General features: G+C 47.6%; 1 protein-coding gene across 2 annotated transcripts in view; it reads left to right on the forward strand.

Moving 5' to 3' along the window:
- AARS (alanyl-tRNA synthetase) overlaps positions 1-13,932 on the forward strand; it is a 20,908-nt gene extending 6,976 nt beyond the window's left edge. For both annotated transcript variants that reach the window (XM_006909845.3, XM_015587758.2), the window contains exons 4-21: positions 1-55; positions 1,545-1,736; positions 2,339-2,483; positions 2,842-2,987; positions 3,593-3,701; positions 3,853-4,003; positions 4,696-4,820; positions 5,255-5,399; positions 6,204-6,382; positions 6,996-7,109; positions 8,390-8,596; positions 9,099-9,283; positions 10,617-10,725; positions 11,407-11,520; positions 12,146-12,265; positions 12,395-12,481; positions 12,867-12,980; positions 13,385-13,932. The exon at positions 1-55 is cut by the window's left edge and continues 79 nt beyond it. In XM_006909845.3, the coding sequence (XP_006909907.1) occupies positions 1-55; positions 1,545-1,736; positions 2,339-2,483; positions 2,842-2,987; positions 3,593-3,701; positions 3,853-4,003; positions 4,696-4,820; positions 5,255-5,399; positions 6,204-6,382; positions 6,996-7,109; positions 8,390-8,596; positions 9,099-9,283; positions 10,617-10,725; positions 11,407-11,520; positions 12,146-12,265; positions 12,395-12,481; positions 12,867-12,980; positions 13,385-13,570 (2,483 nt within the window). In that variant the 3' untranslated portion in view covers positions 13,571-13,932. The remainder of the gene's footprint in view (positions 56-1,544; positions 1,737-2,338; positions 2,484-2,841; positions 2,988-3,592; positions 3,702-3,852; positions 4,004-4,695; positions 4,821-5,254; positions 5,400-6,203; positions 6,383-6,995; positions 7,110-8,389; positions 8,597-9,098; positions 9,284-10,616; positions 10,726-11,406; positions 11,521-12,145; positions 12,266-12,394; positions 12,482-12,866; positions 12,981-13,384) is intronic.
- Positions 13,933-15,094: the final 1,162 nt, after the last annotated feature.

Consider the following 15,094-nt stretch of genomic DNA (forward strand, 5'->3'; position numbering starts at 1 on the left):
AAGCAGCTGGCTTAGAACCAGACTTGGAGTGCAAACAGATCTGGCAAGACCTGGGGTAAGATGCAGCTCAGTATGGAGGAATAAAATGACTTCTAAATTTAGTGCCAGAGTGGGCTCTTATGTCTTGGAGTGCGTTGCCATTTCTCATTTTGGGGTGTGCATTTTGAGACGGAGGTGGGGGTGACTGGAAGTTACTGCCCTTTGGTATATTCATTGTGTAATCGTTTTGTTTTTGAAAGCCAACAAGTCTTTGTCATTTTTTTCTTTTTTATGTATTTTTAGAAATTATGCATTATAATGCATATGTTGTAAAAAATTCAAGCTATATAGAAATGTGAAAACAGGAAGTAGAAGATATCTAAGATTAACTATTGTTGATAGTTTAATTCTCCATATATACATATAACCTTCCAGGCCTTTTTCGCATTTCGGTGTATATGTGTGGTGTCTTTTTCAACCGAGTGGTATTCTTTATATGAAACCAGTTTATTTCTTATGGAAATGTAATGGTGTCAAACAGGTCTAGGACAAGGGAAAAATTTTTATACTATAATTCTAAAGTAAAATCATGTAGCACAAAAGGTAACATGATAGATGAGCAATGTGTTCTGTGCTTTGAACTGAATAGAATTCATGAAGTGGCGCAGGAAGGAATCTGACCGTGGGGTGCTGAGCCCTGTGGGCAGCTGAGCTGCCCACAGTGTCCTTGTCTCATCTTTTTGTTCTTTTTACTTTCTTATCCTTTAGTGTGTAGCTTGTTAGTACACTTAAGCAGTGCCGGTTCTCTGTTTTTGTTTTTTGTGGTTTTTTTTTACTTTTATTTCAGATATGTTATTCCAGTCCAGCTTCCCCTTGTACTTGGTCTGAAACCGCTAGCTGTTTAGACTCTATAGTCTAAATGTACATTTTGGGTGGTAACGCGTGAAACTTAAATACTAATCTTGACTTTTTGAATCCTGTTTTACTTGGCTTCACGTATGTCTCTGCTTTGTTTATTAAGTAAGCACGATCTTTTTTGAGTGTTTTATTATCCAGCAACTTTCAGCAGAATCAACTGTTAAAACTCAATGTTTTAATCTTTTTAAATTGTTTTTGATATCATGTTAAGATAAAAGACTAAATTGCAGTACTGAGAGGTGACTTTAAATAATCAGCAGTTTCTTTTAACACTTATGCTGTCATATAATGTAGTCATTTTTTAAAATGAAGGATCATTTGCGAAGAAAGTATTTGCTTAAATTTCGGTCATATTCAGCATAAACTTTTTCACTTTTGTTTCTAGGCTTTACTTGTATCTTTGCATATTTTTATTTAGTTATGATTGGAGCGTATATGTATATTTTGTATTCTATTGCTGTCATTCTTGAGAAGAATTATGTTTTGCCTCTTTAGCGGGATTCGTATGCAGGCTTAGCATTAGTAATTGCCAAAGAGTGGGCCATCGTTCTAAGAATGCGTAAGGATCTCCTTTTGCGGTGGATGCAAGTGTGAGCTGAATCCTTGTCAGTGTCTCTAACTGGGCTTTTCTTTTCTGCTGTGTGCAGACTGGATGACACCAAAATCCTCCCTGGCAACATGAAGGATAATTTCTGGGAGATGGGTGACACGGGCCCGTGTGGTCCCTGCAGTGAAATCCACTATGACCGGATTGGTGGTCGGGATGCCGCACATCTTGTCAACCAGGATGACCCCAACGTGCTGGAGATTTGGAACCTTGTATTCATCCAATATAACAGGTGGCCTTGGGGTCCTGAACCATTCCTGCCAAGAGCGGCACCTTTCCTCGAGCTGAGTGGAGAAAGAGGAACTCAGATCGCATGGCTGTCTTCTCATCCTCGTCTCTGGGGACAGTGCAGCAGTGATAAAGCAGGCACTAAAGGCATCATGGAATCTTGTGGCACCTTCTTTAAATTTTATGTCTCAAGTTTTCCCTATGATCAGGGCTGGGCCTATTCTTTTATAAACTAGTTTTATTCCCCATGATACCTTTCTCAAGTTTTCCCTATGATCTCTGGGTCAGGGCTGGGCCTGTTCTTTTATAAACTAGTTTTATTCCCCATGATACCTGCTCGAGGGCTATTCTTGTAATGTTACTTTTGCTATAATTTGGACTGCTGTTTTAAAGCTCTTTTCCTTGAAGTTTTGCCTCACTCCTAAATGGATCTCAGAGTTCTTCGCCTTTTCTTTCTCTTCCACCTCCCTCCTTCCACCAGATCAGGCAGAGGCAAATGGCAAATAGCCACAGCCTGCAAACTGCTATGAAATGAGTTTTAACCAGCAGGGAGAGGTGGCAGCCTGAGTTCCTTGTTTCAACTTACTCTTTCTCTGGATCATGCAGGGAAACTGATGGAATTCTGAAACCTCTTCCTAAAAAAAGCATTGACACAGGGATGGGCCTGGAGAGACTGGTCTCTGTGCTGCAGAATAAGATGTCCAACTATGACACTGACCTTTTTGTCCCTTACTTTGAAGCCATTCAGAAGGTACTAGTCCTTTTGTAAATATTGCAAACTTCTGTGGGAGGTTCCAGGCTAGACTCTTAGCAGTGCTGTCAAAGATAGAATAACCAGATGCTTTGCCAGCTGAGGGCACATGTGACCATATGCCAACTTTGTTATCAATAACACGAGGCTCTAGGCACAAGGCACTGTGATTTGTTGAGTGAAAGGGGCTGGCTGGAGGCTCTTTACTCTCACTACTCCGACCTCTCTTGGGGTTATAAGATCTGGCAAGAGGGTCATCCTTTCTCCCAGTGCCCCTCAGTCCTTTTGGAATCTCCTAGGGCAAGGCAACGCCAAAAAGGCTGCGTCCTGACGAACCGCCTCCTGAATCTATCTGTAGGGCACAGGGGCTCGACCATACACTGGCAAAGTTGGTGCTGAAGATGCTGATGGGATCGACATGGCCTACCGGGTGCTGGCTGACCATGCTCGGACCATCACTGTGGCACTGGCTGATGGCGGCCGACCTGACAACACAGGGCGGGGGTAAGTATGTTATACATGGGGCAGTGTTAGGACTGACACCATGAGCTTTATGACTCTATGACTTTAAGCTATACTTTTTTATTTTTTCTCTGTCTTCTAGGTAGTTGGAGGGAACCTTTATTTTTTTAGGGATGAAGGGAGTTTAGCTCATACTAAAGAGTTGTCACTATTTTAATCTTTGCTGCTAAGTACAAGATGATAAGGATTGATAGACTGTTGGCAGGGACAGGGTAAGGGGACAGGGTAGGGGTAAGTATGGACTAGCCCCGGGCAACTTCAGTATTGACAGGCAGGGCCTGGGATCGTGAGCATCAGGTCCACTATCTGCTTTGTACTTCCTGCCTTCATCTCTCAGTCAGGACAACAAACCGGGGTTACCCTGGGTCATCATCAATGTGTATTTGTAGGTATGTTCCTACAAATGAGTTTTATGCTGGAGTTCATGTTAATGACCTCGGGGAATGCAAAAATAAGCAGTCATAGGATAAAGTCTCCGAACAAGAAATAAAAAGTTGACCACATTGCTTTATGTCAAATTCCAAAGAACTACAAAACACTCAGCTGGAAATGTTGTTTAGCAGGAGATTGGGTTCTGCCTCTTACAGGTATGTGCTGAGACGGATTCTCCGCCGAGCTGTTCGATATTCCCACGAGAAACTCAACGCCAGCAAGGGTTTCTTTGCTACGCTAGTAGATGTTGTCGTCCAGTCCCTGGTAAGTCTCTCTCCTGGCTCGCTGCTTCTACACTAAAGCACACCCCTTAGAGGGCTAGGGCAGGCGATAGCATACCGTTCATGAGAATTTTTAGAGGGGTCCTGGACTAGTCCCTGGCTTTATTGGGCCCACATCTCTGCTTTTTTGCCAGGGAGATGCATTTCCCGAGTTAAAGAAGGACCCAGATATGGTGAAGGACATTATTAATGAAGAAGAAGTACAGTTTCTCAAGACTCTCAGCAGAGGACGTCGCATCCTGGACAGGAAAATTCAGAGTCTGGGAGACAGCAAGACCATTCCTGGTAAGGACCAGTTTCCTCCTTTCTCCATCCGGGCTGTTTCATCTGGCTGGAAGAGGCAAGCCCTGTTTTCACAAACTGACAGTAGACTCCCATGTCTCCAAAGGCTGAGCGTAGCTTGGTTAAACTGCTTTTTGTGTAAAATGAGGTTTATATTAAAATTATAAAATACATTATTATGGTAAAGTATTCACACAACAGCACAGAAGTAAAAGTGAAAGTCCTCTTTCCCAAACATTTCTCAGAGGTAACAGCTCTTGAGAGCTTGATAAATTCAGGACTTTTCTCTATTTGCATACAAATTTTGTGTGTGTGTGTGAGGCAAAAATAGGAACATATAGCATATATTGGTTTTTGCAACTCGCTTTGTTTTTTACCAGAAAGGAAAAATAATTCCGAAAGTTTTTTTTTTCTTACCACAATAAATGTACAAGAGGAAAGCCTGATGAAGTTTCACAAACTGAACACACTTGTTTAAATTAAGAAACGGAACTTTTCTAGGAGACGTCTCGTGCTTCCTCTAAGTCGTTTCCAAAATGTTTGGTGGATATTCTGACAAGCGCACAGCACCAATACTGACTTACCTTGTCTCCTTAATGCCTTCCGTGACTGTCGGCGTCCTCCTGGGAAGGGCTCCGGATGGAAAAGAAGGGGGCCACCCATGCTACCTGACACAATTCCTCTGTGCTGTGCAGGGGACACTGCTTGGCTCCTTTATGACACCTACGGCTTTCCAGTGGATCTTACTGGACTGATTGCTGAGGAGAAGGGCCTGCTGGTAGATATGGATGGCTTTGAAGAAGAGAGGAAGATGGCCCAGGTAAACAGTTTGGGGCATGAGTAGGAAACCCAGCACCTACCAAGGCAGGACTTGGCTGCAAAGCAAGCAGGTTTCCTTCCATTAAAGTCTTAGACATTCTGTTTTACCCTAGACCTGTGGGTCTCAACTGGGGGCATTTTGGCCTTTGAGGGGACATTTGGCAATAACGTCTGAAAACATTTTTGGTTTTCACTACTGGGGCAGGATGCTACTAGCATCTAGTGGGTAGCGGCCAGGGATGCTGTTCAGCATCCTACAGTACACGAGACAGCCTCCCCACAACGAAGAGTTACCTGGCCCCAAATGTCAGTAGTGCTGAGACTGAAAAAGCCTGTTCTAGAGTTTCACATGGGGCATAGTTTAGCAGTTCTGAGCTCTTCAGAGTTCTTTTTCTTCTACATTAGGGTAACTATGCTTATTTCTTTTACCGGCAGCTGAAGTCACAGGGCAAGGGAGCTGGCGGGGAAGACCACATTATGCTGGACATTTATGCTATTGAAGAGCTCCGGGAAAAGAGCCTGGAGGCAACGGATGATTCCCCAAAATATAACTACCATTCGGACTCCAGTGGGAGCTATGGTATGTGACTGTCTTCATGTGGGGGTTTTTCAAGAGGTGAGCCTCCAGGTTAGGTTCCAGGGGTATCTGTGGCAGCCTCTCCTGTAGGGCTTTAAGTCATGCTGTGTAATTTTATACGCATGGAGACCCTTGGCGATTGATTTTCTTAACTCTTTATTTTGAAATAATTAGAGATTCACAGGAAGTTTATTTATTTTATTTTAAAAAGTTTACAAGAGGATTCCTTGTACTCTCCACCCAGTTTCCCCTCATTGTAACATCTTACAGGAAACCAGGAAATTGACATTGATACAATCGACACTGGCTGTTGAATTTTGGTATTATAGATAGTACCATTCTAAAGTTAAGAAGAATCAAGAGAAATAAACAGGCAATACATGTTTTTGCCTTTTTGCTTCACCAGAGATAACGATCTATCTGAGCCAGCCCACAAAAGAGTATACATCCTCTGTGAACTGAACTTGAAATAGGGAATTTATTGTTACTCTTAAAGACCTACTTATCAGATTCACCAAGTTTCTGCTCAGTAGCTCAGTTTTCCAGTAACTGTCCCAGTGTTGACCTTGCATCCTGGGAAACCCCTGTGTCCCAAGCAAACTGGGACAATTTGGGCACCCTACTGAGTGTTGCATTCTCTGCTGGAAAACCAGAGTGTTAAACCTTTTTTTGGAGTCTCGTGGATTTGCTTCCAAAATAAAATGAGATAATTAGGCCCGAAAGAGAGTTTGAGAAATAGAATCCAACAAAAGCCAGCTGAGAATGTGTGAACGAAGCCATGGACCCTGTTCTCCCCGTCCCGTGCAGCGTTCGAGAGTGCAGTGGCTACGGTGATGGCTCTGCGCAGGGATAAGACCTTCATAGAAGAAGTGTCCACCGGCCAGGAGTGTGGAGTGGTGCTGGACAAGACCTGTTTCTATGCTGAGCAAGGGGGTCAGATCTACGATGAAGGCTACCTGGTGAAGGTTGACGACAGCAGTGAAGACGTGAGCCGACAGTTCTTCCTTTAGCCAGAGCAGGGGTCTGACAAAGGGCTAGGCGTGGAATCAGGTAGCTTTTCCGGGTGCCTCAGCACTCCAGGCATTGGGGAGCAGACACGACTGATCTTTGGGCTGTGTTCCACGGTCAGTGTTTCTGAAGCTGAGGGAGCTGCTCATTACACCGTGTTGCCTTCATGGCCATTAGGTCCCCTCGTAGCAGGATCCTTGCGGCCAGGCTGCGTAGACTGATCCTCGGTTCCTCCATACTTTCCTCGTAAATAAGGAGAGGCAGCTCTCTGAAGGGTAGACATCCTTGTCAGAAACTCAGCCTCTAGCTCTGCCACTGCCAACTCTGTGGATGGATGCCCTAGTTAGATATATGTGTACGTACATAAAGTGGTATGTGTGTATATTGGTAAATGTACACATAATGGTACGTGTGTATTTATGACATATGTGGTATTAACAGTGTATATGTATAAACATGCACACCAGTAAGGAGAGTGTTAGAGAATGTGCGTGTGTGTGTATTATTCATATATCTAGAGAGAATTTATGTGTACGTGTGTGTATGTACATATACGTGGATTTGTTTATTGATCTCTTCGACTCCGTTTAGAAAACCGAGTTTACGGTGAAGAACACTCAGGTGCGAGGAGGGTACGTGCTGCACATAGGAACAATCTACGGCAGCCTGAAAGTGGGGGACCAGGTCCGGCTGTTTATTGACGAGGTGAGTTGCTTTTTGCGTGTCAGCACTGGATCTGGTTAGTAATTACCTTTTTTTTTTAAAAAAAAGAATCTCAGCTTTATTGAGGCACAATTGACATAAAATTGTATGATATTTAAAGTACGGTCACATGCCGCTTAATGACAGGGTTATGTTCTGGGACATGCATTGTTAGGTGATTTATTTCTTCATTGCGTGAGCATCACAGTGTGTTTCCACGGTTTAGATGGTATAGCCTACTACACACCTAGGCTCTGGTATATCACCACCGCCATGTACGCAGTCCGTAATGCAGCACATGACTGTACATCATACTGATTTGATATACTTACTGTACATTGTGAAAATTCATTTCCTCCTTGGCTTTAAATTGGTCCATTGTCATTGTCACTCCCAAGTAAAATAATAAATAGGCTATTATAAGTAGAGTGCAAGAGTAAATTTTATGAGGGATGTAACTGAGAGTTAAATCTATGCGTTCCAATATCAGACCACAGTGATTTCTTTTGAGAACCTTTAGGCTTGTCTTCATGGATTGTCTTTCTCCACGTTCACCTCAAATACTTCTTCAGAAGCCAAGGACCTTATATAATTAAGAAATAGATCTGTTGCGTGTCACAGAGCTCCAAAATAACAGTAGCTTAAAACAAGATAGAAATGAGTTTCTCACTTAAAAGTCCAAGTCAACACAGAGGCTCTGCCCCACGTCATTGGGTCCAGCTTTTCCTTGCTTGTGGCTCTGCCATCATTCCTGGGGTGTTGCCCTTGATTTCGTTGTCTAAGAAGATAACTGTCAGATCCATTTTCTAGGCCAGGGATTGGCACTTTTTGTAAAGGGCCAGAATTTTAGGAATTTTAGACCATACAATCTCTGTCACAACTACTCAACTCCACCATTGTGGCCTCAAAGCACCATGGACAGTATGTACACACACAGGTGTGGCTGTGTCCTAATAAACCTACTTATAAAAATGAATGTTAGGCCTGATTTGGCTCATAAGCCATAGTTGGCCAAATCCTGTTCTAGGCAGGGAGAAAGAGGAAGAGAAGGGCTTGTCTTTTCCCTTTAGGGGTATCTGTCACTTCTACTTACAAACCATTGATGAGAACTTAGTCACTTAGCCATACTTAGCCCCAAAGGAAGCTGGGAAATACAGTCTTTATTCTAGGAAGCCATGTGTCCAACTAAAAATTCTAGTACCTGAGAAGAAGGGGAGAGCAGGTATTGGGGGACGACTAGCAGTCTTACAGACCTCTCCACCAGCCGACTCTGCCCTTTGCAGCCCCGACGGAGACCTGTCATGAGCAACCACACGGCTACCCACATTCTGAACTTTGCCCTGCGCTCTGTGCTTGGGGAAGCCGACCAGAGAGGTTCCCTGGTGGCTCCTGACCGCCTTCGGTTTGACTTCACTGCCAAGGGAGCCATGTCCACCCAACAGATCAAGGAGGTGGAGGAGATTGCTAACGAGATGATCGAGGCAGCCAAGGTAGGTTGGATTACGTGTAAGCTCTTGGGTCACGAACCTCACTCCTTGCACCATCACGCTCTATCCACGGAGCTTCAGCAGCCCACGTGCTCTTACCCCATCGTACCATCTTCCGTCCCGCACACGGATTTGCTTAAAGCAGTGATTCTCAAACTGTGCTGGGTAGGGCCGTGATGGTGTTCAGTGGAGGGGCCTTAGGGCCTCTGGGGAGGAGGAGGAGAGCAGTCTTTGCTCCACCCCCTGCTTAGGACAACCAGAGCTCTTTAATTATGTCTGTTTTACATACGATGCATTCGCATAAGATTTAATTCACAGTTTAACAAAATTTTTGTTGGGAATTCCTATTTTGGTGCCTTCTTTCAGGAGGTTCAGGGCACGTGACAGGCAGAGCTGGGATTAGAAATGCAGAGTCCTGCCTGCAAGACCATACCCTCCCTGGTGCTTCCTGCTGCACCTCCAGAGACCTTTCCCCAGCTTTTTTCCTTGTCTTCTTCCCTTGCAGCCCGTTTATACCCAGGATTGTCCCCTGGCAGCAGCTAAAGCCATCCAGGGCCTGCGGGCTGTGTTTGATGAAACCTATCCTGACCCTGTGCGAGTCGTCTCCATTGGCGTCCCAGTGTCTGAGCTGCTGGACGACCCCTCTGGCCCTGCTGGCTCCCTCACTTCTGTTGAGTTCTGTGGGGGAACGTGAGTATCTTGGGGGGAGCAGTCAAGGGGGCACCAGTATTACCCTTAGAGGATGTGCGTACTAGACCAACTCTCATTTATCTAAGGTTGAAATGAAGTTCTCAGAAGTGCAGTTGGCACATAGCATTCCCAAGAACCTTGGCATTCTGGTGTTCGAGTCTGATGTTAACATTCCCTGGTTTGTGACAAAATGTTCTTTCTAGGAGAAGGCAGCACTTACCACATAATCTTTCTTGTTCCCTGGGCTGAGCCCAACAAGAATCAGGATTCTTAGCCTGTGAATTTAGGATTCAGCAAGGCCATGGAGTATTCACCAACCTCCTGATCTGGCTGTAGCCCCTTTTCATTCCTGGGACCTCATTTAGCTCCCTTTGCCAGCTTGAACAGCATCTGGGGAATTAACCCCATTGTGTCAGAGCCCTTGATTTGGGCCCCATGGTAGGCCCAGCTCGGTTTGGATCGGGACAGCCACTTATTTGGATTCCTCCATAGCACTTGAAACCTCCATGGGGTCTTTTTGGGATGGTCGTGGTGGCCTGGCAAATCCTTGCTTCCGGTGGAAGCCTGGTGAAAACATTCTTAAGGCAATGGTAGAGCCCATTCCAGGGCCTCCTGCAGGCCTCAGGCAGACAGGAGAGTGTGGGGAGGGTGGGGTAGGGATCTGGGGGACCGGGTACCAGGCCTCCCTCTGCCCAGCTGAATCGGGCCTTCAAATGAGTCCCACTTCTGCCTTCACTCTGCACAGCACTCTTTAGAGCACAGGAAAACAGCTTTCAATGACTTTATGCCACCCTCACAGAATAACTGAGTTAATGAGCTTCTGAGGTTCTCTGAGCAACTGGGGAATAAAACCTATTTGTTTAAGGGGTTGTGGTAAGATTTCAAAGGTAATTGCCAATATCCTCAGCCAGTGAGCTGGGATAGAAGAATATAGCTTATGTCCCACCACAGAGAACCAAAAACATGAATGAATGTAGAGCCCACCAGCAGTAGTATTGTACTGGGCATTAGGGACTATAGAGCACTTTCATTTGATCTCCTCAATAGCCCTGTGAGAGAGCATTACCTCCATCCTACACATGAGAAAGGTGTGGTGTCTCGCTCAGTGTCACAGTGCTCTCAGCCCCAGGCCTTCTCTTCCCTTTCCTGGCCAGAGCTGGATTCTGAAACTCCCTTAAACATGAAGGGCCTTTCCCACTGTCACCCTGAGTGAGCTTCCTTTGGAGCATCTTACCTTCGACAGCTGAGGGCTGTAGAGCCAAAGGCTCCCTGGGTGCGGTGGGGACCAGGGCAACTGTGCTTCCTCATCACAGATTTTGTGTTCTGCCATCAGGCACCTGCAGAATTCAAGTCACGCGGGAGCTTTTGTGATTGTGAGTGAAGAAGCTATTGCCAAGGGCATCCGGAGGATTGTGGCTGTCACAGGTGCCGAAGCCCAGAAGGTGAGCAGATCAGGCTGGTCTGTGACTTATTCGAACAAGACAAGAGGAGCCTGGTCTGCGAATCCATAGTGCAGATGGTTGTGTGACTGCTGTAGTCAGAAGCGGAAGTACAGGGCTATCCCCAGATGTCCTCTAGTTATCCTGCCTGGCAGAAGAAAGCCACTAATGTGCAAGATTTCATAGCTATCTTATGTTTAATCTTAAAAAGTATATGTAAATCCTGCTTTCTACCTGGTAACATAGCTGTGTTTAGGAGGACAAGCCATAGTTTCCCTGTGGCTTCCAGCGCCCCCAGCACTTACCCACATCTGTCTGGGGGTATGCGCCTAGTTTGAAATGCATGGAGTATGGGGACAGCTGCTCTGGGGGTGGGGACTGTAGCTTGTGTCTGACGTGTGCTGAAGTCTGAGAGGTGACCATTTCATGGGGTGAGAAGGGCTCCTGACTCTTGAGTTCTTGGTTACCCCTTGAAGCCGAGTTAGTGCAGCCTTCCTACCGGCTAGGCGTGAGGAGGGTGCTCCTTTTGGGCGTGAGGCTGTGAACACTTACTCCCTGACGGAAAGGAAGCTGCTGGTGTCCTAGGGATGTGTTGTTCCGTAGCCTGCTGTCAGTGTCTGCCATAGTTGTCTAAAGACAGACTACTGAAGCTGAAAGTTGCAACTCTAACTGTTCCCCTCCCAGGCCCTCAGGAAAGCAGAAAGCTTGAAGAAATCTCTCTCTGTCATGGAGGCCAAAGTGAAGGCCCAGACTGTGCCAAACAAGGACGTGCAGAGGGAGATCGCTGACCTCGGTGAGGTAGGAGTGGCCGGCCGCCTTCCCTCCTCAGGGCCTGCTCGTTGCTGGGTCCTAGGCCTGATGAATCAGACACTCCCTGTTCTCGAAGAGCCCTCAAGTCCTGTTTCTCAGTGCCGTGGGCCTTTGGACTGACTTGTGTGGTCATTCAGCTTTGCAAAGGGAACGCCGCAGGTCCCGGCCTGCGGACCCCTGGAACCTGCCTACTGCCCCCATTGCCAGTGGCAGGGGAGTCCATTCCCAGCATGAGTGGGCATTGGTGTTGAAGGAGTTGGGGGAAGTACCATGGGTGCCACATTTTCCAGGCCTCCTGGTATTTGTTTAGTCGGGGCTTCTTGTATGGCCTTCACAGGCTGTGTGTTCACTGCCTGGTCGAGGCCAGGCCTTACAGGGATCCCAGCTCATTATTCTGCCCCTTTCTCTCCAGCCCAGCTAGTTATAGCTGCTGTAGTTACTTGTAAAGTGACTGGGCTCAAAGCCAGTGGATACCTTTTTGTTTTGTTCTCTCTCCTTCTGGACACTAGTCTGGGAGGACTGTAGTGTTCAAAGCCAGAAGGGTGGGGTGGGCTGGAGCCTCATATCCTAGCTCCTTGTGATTCTGACCTAAACGGTCTGGTTCTGGTTCCAGGCCCTGGCCTCTGCAGTCATCCCCCAGTGGCAGAAGGATGAATTCCGGGAGAATCTCAAATCCCTGAAGAAGATCATGGATGACCTAGACCGGGCTAGCAAAGCCGATGTCCAGAAGCGAGTGAGTTCTGGCAGTGCTGGTGGCTGGGCGGGAACCAAGAGATTTTCCCAGCAGAGGCTGTGCAGATGCTGCCTGTTTCATTCTGGGCCTTTGACCTGAGGCCCCTCTTCTGGACTTCCTTCCTTGCAGGTGTTGGAGAAGACAAAGCAGCTCATCGACAGCAACCCTAACCAACCCCTCGTCATCCTGGAGATGGAGAGCGGCGCCTCAGCCAAGGCAATCCAGGGGCTGGGGTTCCAGGCGCTGCTCTGTGCCTGTCTGCTGCGCATCAGATTCCTCCTGGTGTCTGAAGCGTGTGCCTGGTGGCTCTGAGTGGAGTGGTCGCCTGAGGGCCCACTCTCTGGGACTGAGGTTAGGCTGAGCCATGGAGAGATCTGGTGGCTGGAGGTCTACGGCTCCTAGAGGCGGAAGGCAAACCTCAGTCAGAGTGTGGGCCAGGCCTTGTGCTTGAGTCTTTCTCTGTGCAGGCTCCTAGGACCAGCTCCTGCTATTGGGAGGGGCTCCTGCTGGGGGTGGTGAGAACTGAGCTCTGCAAACTCACACTCGTGGAGAGCATGGCCCACTTCCCTAGGACCATGCCTGACACCTGGTTCTCCCATAGGCCCTGAATGAAGCCTTGAAGCTCTTCAAGACACATTCCCCTCAGACATCTGCCATGCTCTTCACAGTGGACAATGAGGCTGGCAAGATCACGTGCTTGTGTCAAGTCTCCCAGGTCAGAATATCCTGCAGCCCTGTGCCAGTGGAAAGTAGTGTGGTGTCTCGCTTTTCTGAGGGAGCTTGATTCGTAACGTTTGTTGGCGCAACCCCCATGTGTGTTTGTGCAACCCATTAGAAATGGCTCGTCTACTCACCTGTTGGTCACCTCCAGCACCTCTTACCCTCAGGCTCTCTCCTTGGTGGATGTGTTTAAGTGCTGGTTGATACCTGGCTTTGCCACTGGTATGTCTTGTCCTGGCTGTAGTACCAGCTGTAGGGTCTGCCTCAGCCTCCAGCAGCATCACCCAGAACAAGAGTGGGTGTCTGTGGTTCCCCCATCCTTTTTCGTTCCCTTGGCTCTCTATGTCTCCCTCAGTCTCATCCTCTGTCCTGACTCCCACTTCACCTTCTGTTTTCCAGAATGCAGCCAACCAGGGCCTGAAAGCCAGTGAGTGGGTACAGCAGGTGTCAGGTCTGATGGATGGCAAAGGTGGTGGCAAAGATGTGTCCGCTCAGGCCACAGGCAAGAACGTGAGCTGCCTGCAAGAGGCACTGCAGCTGGCCACCTCCTTTGCCCAGCTCCGCCTGGGAGATGTGAAGAATTGAGGGGAGGGGTGGCTTCCACTGGGGAGCATCTCCCCCATACCCAGATGCATCCGTCCAGCCAAGAGCTCTCCATCTACCACAAGGACATTTGAATCTTGGGACCTTTAAATAGCCCGCATCTGTCCTCCTGACCTACTAGTAACCGGACTCACTTGGGTGCCAGCTTGTGACTCAGTGCCCACGTTACATTTCTGCCTGGAGCCCTACACTTCAGTGCCATCTGTCTAGAACCACTAACCCAGGATTGCTATTTATCATCATCATGCTCGTGTCTATAGATCTCTGCAGACCTGAGGCTTTGGGTCTGCAGGAAAGAAAGCATTTTTGTTGCAGAGAATAAAAGGACCATGTGCAATACTTGATGATACATGTGCTCTCTAGCCCCCTCTTCCCCTCCATAGGTGCCACGGCGTGACAGCCTGTGGCTCCCTGGGTGTAGAATAAATGCTGTGACTTCTGGTTGCAATCGTTGTTGAGTCCAACCCCAGACCCCCAAATTTTGGGAATGGCACCAAGGATTGCCTTAAGACATTTGTGGAGGTGGCCGATGAAATGAGGTTGTAAGATGGAGAGGCATTAATCACTCAATAGAAGGTGATCCACCGAGTTATTGGAAACAGAAGACTCCTTTTTGGAGTCTCTTGTGGGAGAACTCCATTTCTTAGACCCATGTCAACTCTTCTCCCTTTTGAGGCATTCTGATGCACGAGGTACTTAGGATTCATCGGTTGCCTCCCCCCACTCCTTTGCCCCATCATAAAAAATTCCTGCTTCACCCAAAGATGAACAGTGAGCATGGAGACCCTACCCTGGCCCTGAACAGGTTCACCCGTCTGAAGATGGCTGGGTGTGGAAACAGTAGTGTGCTGGGAGGTTAAAGGTACTTCTAAGTACAGGCTCCAGCTGATTTCCTGTCCCCTTGGTACAGCAAGCTGACCCTGGGCCCCAGGGCCACTCTCAGTCATGCTGATGTGGAGGGAAGAGGAAAAGCTGGCTAATGCTGGGAGAAGCAGCAGAAGCCAGCTGTCTGATGGAGGGTGCCGAGGCCCCAGCTTCAATAAACTCGTGTGAGGTGAGGAGTGTTAGGGATACAAAGAGCTTAATACACAGTTCCACACAGGAGAGACACCGTTCCAATCACTCAACAAGCATTTATGCCAGCCAAGGCACTGAGGGTACAGGAGCGACCAAGACAAAAGGTCACTGCCCTCTCGGGCAAAGGAGTGGGGAACACATAAAATCGTCATACAAATAAATGTAAAAATAATTAAAAACCTTAAAAAAAAATTACAACCTTTACAAGTGAAAGGAAGGAGACATACGCCTTGGTCCGGGAGGCTAGAGGTCAGGTCCCACTCATGAAGGCCTGCCCAGTGCGTCTATTCATCCATGGAATCCCGGGCGTCTTTCGCGGCGGCCACGGGGTTGTGCAACGCTCGCCATTCTCCCTCCCAGACGGTAGGGGGCAGTTTGGCGGCGTCTGCCACTATCCCGACAGCCCTCGCGAGGGCGCGCGGCGGCGGC

Source organism: Pteropus alecto, unplaced genomic scaffold, assembly GCF_000325575.1.
Source record: "Pteropus alecto unplaced genomic scaffold, ASM32557v1 scaffold42, whole genome shotgun sequence".
Taxonomy (NCBI): domain Eukaryota; kingdom Metazoa; phylum Chordata; class Mammalia; order Chiroptera; family Pteropodidae; genus Pteropus; species Pteropus alecto.